This window comes from Arachis hypogaea, chromosome 9 (genome assembly GCF_003086295.3).
Source record: "Arachis hypogaea cultivar Tifrunner chromosome 9, arahy.Tifrunner.gnm2.J5K5, whole genome shotgun sequence".
Taxonomy (NCBI): Eukaryota; Viridiplantae; Streptophyta; class Magnoliopsida; order Fabales; family Fabaceae; genus Arachis; species Arachis hypogaea.
The window spans coordinates 15,369,426-15,375,489 of record NC_092044.1 but is presented as its reverse complement, the minus strand read 5'-3'; the positions used below and the strand labels follow the sequence as shown (position 1 = coordinate 15,375,489).

At 34.1% G+C, this 6,064-nt stretch overlaps 1 protein-coding gene across 26 annotated transcripts; it reads right to left on the bottom strand.

Moving 5' to 3' along the window:
- Nucleotides 1-451: 451 nt before the first annotated feature.
- LOC112710503 (methionine aminopeptidase 1D, chloroplastic/mitochondrial-like) lies at nucleotides 452-5,852 on the bottom strand. Of its 26 annotated transcripts, none has more exons than XM_072202613.1 (7): nucleotides 5,312-5,826; nucleotides 4,961-5,029; nucleotides 4,140-4,868; nucleotides 3,740-3,901; nucleotides 2,516-2,634; nucleotides 2,002-2,113; nucleotides 452-883 (listed from the first exon to the last, which is right to left on the bottom strand). In XM_072202613.1, the coding sequence occupies exons 1-2, from the start codon at nucleotides 5,707-5,709 to the stop codon at nucleotides 4,984-4,986; spliced, it is 444 nt and encodes a 147-aa protein (XP_072058714.1). In that variant the 5' UTR covers nucleotides 5,710-5,826; the 3' UTR covers nucleotides 452-883; nucleotides 2,002-2,113; nucleotides 2,516-2,634; nucleotides 3,740-3,901; nucleotides 4,140-4,868; nucleotides 4,961-4,983. The 26 variants fall into 26 exon arrangements, with proteins under 26 accessions (XP_072058714.1, XP_072058710.1, XP_072058713.1 ...); XM_072202609.1 differs by having other exon boundaries at nucleotides 452-1,020; nucleotides 4,140-4,365; XM_072202612.1 differs by having other exon boundaries at nucleotides 452-903; nucleotides 4,140-4,365.
- Nucleotides 5,853-6,064: the final 212 nt, after the last annotated feature.

The window sequence follows — 6,064 nt, the reverse complement described above, 5'->3', positions numbered from 1 at the left end:
CTACAGATTTTTTTTTCCGTCGAAAAATTACAGATGAATTTTTACCAGTTACCGACGGATTTTCCCTCTGTAAATTTTCTATCCATTTCCCAAAGGCGACAAACTTTTTGACGGATTTTCCGTCTGTAATTACAGACAAATTTTTCGTCTGTAATTACAAACGAATTTTTTGTCTGTAATTACAGACAGATTTTTCAACGGATTTTCCGTCTGTAATTACAGACGAATTTTCAGACGGATTTTCTGTCTATAATTACAGACAGATTTTTCGACGAATTTTCCGTCTGTAATTTGAACCTTGAAAAATCATCTCACACTATGATTACAGACAGAAAATCCGTCTGTAAATTCGTCGGTAAAATAAAATAGAAAATTTTTAAATTTTTCCATTACAAAATGAATACTTTAGGTTTATTTTTTTAATTTCCTCCATCAAACACACTGTAAATTGAAAAAAAAAAAGACCAAAAATCATATAGATAAACATAATATTCATTACAAGATACCTATAAAATTGGATGTTATTTTTCAACATCATTGGTCAATATCTCACTATCATAAAAAGGTACCCAAAAAAATAAACCATTGATAGAACTATAACTATTTACATTACTCATTGACACTACAAGTTTCTTCATTTTCAACAATTTAAACAAACAAGATTTTATATTAATCCTATTCCTTTTAGATTGCATGATGGTGACTTTCTCAGAGCTATTGATAAATACACCTCCTGCATCTCCTTGTGGTTGTGTGTGGCCACTTCAAGTTAAAATCCACATCAGCATTGCAATATACAAGTTCTTCCCTTTGGTTTTCAAGCTAGCTGAGGAAATTGCAGCCAGTCTTTTGTTGAGTCGCAACCAGGTTCGCATTGTTGGAGCTAATGCAACAAATCATCAACTAGAGAAAATCACTGTTCTCTTAAATTTGGTGCCTCAAGGAGTTAAGTTTGATGATACAACAACATTCTTGATATACAAGAAATTCTGGCACAAAGAAATTCTCACTGATGCTTCCCTTTTTGGCACAAGAAATTTTGGCACAAAGAAAATCTAATGGCTTATTAAACCAGAAAAAGAATGTATTTCAAGGTACCTAATTACTTTCATGGCTTATAAGGCAACTCGCGAAATCTTAAAAACCAAATCCTTGTGACATTGATTAATGGAAATACTGAGATAATATTCTATATATTCTATTTATTTTAATCAGCAAAGGGAAGAAAACACATTTTGTATTGACACAGCTCTCTTCTTTATTTATAGAGTTTGCTGATATAGAAGCTGTCCCAAAGCAGAGTTTCAAAAATTTATCCTTCTAAATGGTCTTCACACACACATCACAATAATAAATGATATAAATGGATGAATAGAAGAAAGAAAGAAAAAATTATATAACAGATACAATGAAGAAGAAAATAAAAAATAGAGAGAAGAGAATACCAATTTCAGCAGCTACGAGGAACAAGAGAATCAAGCATGGAAGTAAGAAGGAAAATTTTGCCATTCTGAAAGTAATTAGTTGTGGCTATGGTATGAGTTTGAGTGAAGTGAAGAAAGATGAATGAGGACTGGGTAGTATAAAGTGGATGGGATGGTGTTACTATATATATAGTTCAGCAACGGTGAAGCTACTGTGTGGTTGTGGATACCCAACAACTAGATAGTGAATCACAACAAGCAATTTGTTTTAGTTTTTAATGTCCCAGCCTTGGATATTTATAAGAAAAGGAAAAATGGACCATAGTTCAGAAAGACTAACTACAGTTAGAAAATGTCAAAAAAACTCACGACAATGAAGTCACGGTTACAGAAGACTAAAAAAGCTCAGGCACTAGTTTTTACATGGTGCTCCTTACTCCAAAGAACCACAAATTGAAATATTAGTAAATCTGTATATTATTAAGCATACCAACATAAGCATTTATTATCATGGCATGCAATTGTGTCATTCAATCCATGTAGTTAAACCCCAATTAGTGAAGAAAAAATAACTCACAAAAGAAGGATTTGATTCATTGTAAGCAAGAACAAGATTAATAGCTCCTTCACCCCTGTAAACCCAGTTAGCTGCATCTTCTTCCCTTAGAGTTTGCTCCATCAGTTTTCACCTGAAAAAAACTCTCATTTTTAGTTCAGGCATTTTATCAAACATCAAGAAGACACCCAATGAAAAGCTTCAAAAAAAAGCAAACTTGAGTTCAATTTGAAGAAGGAAACTTGTGAAAAAACAAAACGGTACCTCTGATTTGTCAGCGAAATACAAAGACAAATCCATACACATTTAACAATCAAGGCCTTTCTTAATAATTATGACGAAACTACTTTTTTCGAACAATCAAAGCCGACATCCACTTCGTTCTAGACAGAAAACTCTTTCTTAATATCATAAAAGTCATAGTCTGCATGTATTTAAGGACAAGGTATAATATATGTAGCTATGGTAATATAAGAATCTAATAAGCAAATAAAAACTTTAAGAAACTCATCAGTCATCATCATGATATATATACCTTTAATAGTTGAAATTGGTTCGATGGAGAGAGTTTCATAAAAAGGAAGTGAAGGGTAACACTCCATGTCTTGTATTGAAAAATTGTGTGCCCAACATTCCAGTGGTGGATATTCATTACTGTTTCCATTGAAATATAGATTGAACATAAATAAATGTAGCACAGTGGCAAATAATTCACAAACCTCACCATGAATAGATCTCAATTATAAGGCAAGTGTGTACAATTACACAACACGAAGCCCATGTAAATGTATCACAAATTCAAATTACATGCACATATCAAAATTGTAGCTGATAAAGAAGCCTAAAATAAATATCAAAGTGCGGAATTGTGAGGAAACAAAAGGATTGCCATGTCTGCGTTCGATCTTTGAAATGACGGAAGTGATTATTGTCTCAAATTGAATCTGATAAGAAAACAAAGTCCGTAACAGTGTTAGGAGCCATGAGATTAGATTGTGAGACGAGAAGAATGTGCAGTGAGGGCAAGTGAATGAAGAACTCGAAGAGAGAATATAGAAAAAAAAGACAAAGAAGACTTATATGTATTTATTTATATATATATAATTAATGACCAAAAAGCTAGCAAACAACCAGGTCCAAGGGAGTACCAACATGGAAAAGACAAAGAAGACTTATATGTATTTATTTATATATATAAGAACAACTGAATTGTTAAAGAAAAGAGACATTGGAAAGCTTATTACCTGATCGAACATCGAACAACTCAATTAACTGTCCTTTGAATGGCATCTTTATGATCAAGGAATTTAATTCTTTTCATGACATAGTAAGAGGCACCACTGTCAAGTCCACTTGTTGGTTCATCAAGAAATAAGAGTGTTGAGGAGTCTTTTAAATACAAAGCAATTGTGATATCAAAAATGCTTTGCAAATCAGAATTTAACACATGCAAGCAATGAAAACAAATCTAATAAGCATCGACGTTAATGAAAGACAAGAACTTATGGGAAGAGGAATTAGAATCATCTATGTTCAGCAAATACCTAATAGCGGACAACCACTTCATGAATAAAAATTTAATACTGATTATATTAAATAGGCTGGTAGAAGCCCAGCAAAGAAGAAATAACCATGCAAAATCAATGTTGATTATATCACCATCTTGCAAACATAAATAAACAAATAAATGTATCAAAATATTCTTCACATAGGATGCATGATCTCATTTAAAAGGAAAAGAATGGTCTTGCAGACGAACCTCAAGCACACGGGAATCCGGTATTCCATGGAAAATGCATTCATTCACGGATGTGCAGACACTCTTTGGAAAATCACCATAGCCAAGAGGAGATGGGTATGCACCATTATCAACTATCATTTGGTGAACAACTTGGTCAATGTCATCAATTGTTATGCCTGGCTGTCAACAGAAGTTAAAACTAACATAAAATCAATTTTGTTTCCCTCTAAATAAAACATATAAATCTGTGTATTTATATAAGCAAAATGGACATATAGGGATCAGGGAATTGCACTGTTCATCAATATCACTAGAGTAATAATAAATTGGCTATTTAGTTCCATAATGAGCAGTCAAGATTTTATCTAGAGGATATACTAGGAGTGATTGATCGGCAAAAAAAGCATAAGCAACTCACCCTGACTAAGGTGCCAGCATATTGAAGAACCTGTGCAGCAAGCCTTCCAGAATCTCTCATGCATTCTATCCCCTTCTCATCATGCACTTCAGGGCCAGTCACAAGTCCTGCTGGAGTTTTAGACTTTACATATGGAGGCCTAGGAATATCCTTCAGAACTTCTTGACAAGGAGAAACATTTCCCGGCCTCAGACGTTTGTGTTTTCCTGGAAATTCATCTACATTTCTGTGAAGCCATCATCCATGAGCTTAACAAATAGGTATGAATCAAGAGTTTTAATATTAAATTGTCAACAGATTACCACAGTTCCATAAACCTTTGTTCCTAAAGTATAGCTAGATGACTAATACTACATGATCATGGTAGTAGTAACAAAAGAACATTGACAAAAATTGGAAACAATAATTTGGTGTAAAAAGGGAACATTGAGTAGTGCACCTTCTATTGAATAAGAGATTGGTGAGTTTCTAAACTATGCGATCCTAATTTTTTTTCTAAACTATACTCCAAAGAACAATGAAACAGGGAAGTTCTTTTCTTACACTTGGCCTCGTTTGTCAGCAGTAGGGCCACTTGTAGAAACCAATCATGTAAGTAGGAATACAAGGACCAAATCAAATATAAAAGAAACATGAAAATAAGAGCGAGTTTTGTTAGAGAAATGATTTCAAGGAACCATTCACAAGCAACAGCTTTTTCCATGATACCAATCCAAAAAATCCACCTTTCTGGGAGTAAAAAAATCAGAGTTAAAACCAGAGTATTAAAACTTGTCTAATCAATATCAGATATTGAAATAAGAAAAACTTAGAACAATAACCTTGGGGAATATAGGAATTAGCTCTAGAAACACACTGATATCAGGTTGAAGTTCAAAACACTCAAGAACCTAATCAAAAAATACCAATAGTGAGGTAAAACATAAAATGAGAACATAAATAGGCAAGTAAGTTAACTATAAAACGAGAAAGAAAGAAAAAAAAATCAATGTTAAAAGGAACATGTAATGAAGAGAAGAATGAAAATACAACAAAACTCTAAAACTCTAAAAGTCAAAGCCTAAATGAAGAAAAGAATACCTTCCTCCACACACAACAAAAAAAAACCACACGATTACAAATAGAATAGAAGAATTGCAGCTAAAAGAGCTCGGTAGGGTGTACGGATGTACCAGATCGGGTAGTCCACCACAGGACCGTGCTCCTCATCAACGAAGAAATCATCATGCGTATTATCCTGTGTTCGAAGACTCAATGGTGGCGATAAGGATGTTCTCCTCCTTTTGAAGATCCTCACGAAGATTGCACAGCAAATAACAACGAAGAAAGCAGCTCCGATAACGGAGAAAGCAAGGACCAAGTAGGGCGAGAGCGCGTGGCTTTTTCCATGGTCTGATGTATCGTGTAAGGGGAGAGGAGGAATCGGTGGCGGTGGCGGTGGCGGTGGCGGTGGCGGTGGTTGGGAATAATAGTAGTATTGGGGGTTGATGATGCAGATTTTGAGGCAATCATCACAGTTTGAAGAACAATTCTGCTCCATGTGGCAGAGGGACTCGCAGATTTTTGGCATGAGTTTTCTCTGCGATGGTGAAACACCATTTCTAAGGGAAATTGTGGTTAGTTAGGGTTTTAGGGTGTGAAAGAAGAGAGAGAAAGACAGAAGGAAGGAAGAAAAAGAAGAGATCTCGATAGGGTGGGGATGAAGTTAGGTTTAAATTAAAATTTTTTGACGGAAAATTTTAAATTACAGACAAAAAATTCTGTCTGTAATCATTTAATAAAATGCAGTATTTTTGTTCATTTAATTACAGACAAATTTTTTGTCTTTAACTATTTCCCACGAAAAAAAATTAATTTTTCCGATGGAATTATCGAAGGATTCTCTTTTCCGTCTGTAATTTATGCTAATCCATTTTTTTGTTTTT

Bases quoted from the DNA above. Each gene is read 5' to 3' on its own strand.
- LOC112710503 (XM_072202591.1), bottom strand. From the start codon at position 5,366: ATGATGATTTCTTCGTTGATGAGGAGCACGGTCCTGTGGTGGACTACC. The intron at 3,902-4,139 runs GTGAGTTGCTTA...TTCTGTTGACAG, and splicing joins ATGCTGGCACCTTAGTCAGG to CCAGGCATAACAATTGATGA. The intron at 3,370-3,739 runs GTTCGTCTGCAA...TGTATTTAAAAG, and splicing joins CGGATTCCCGTGTGCTTGAG to ACTCCTCAACACTCTTATTT.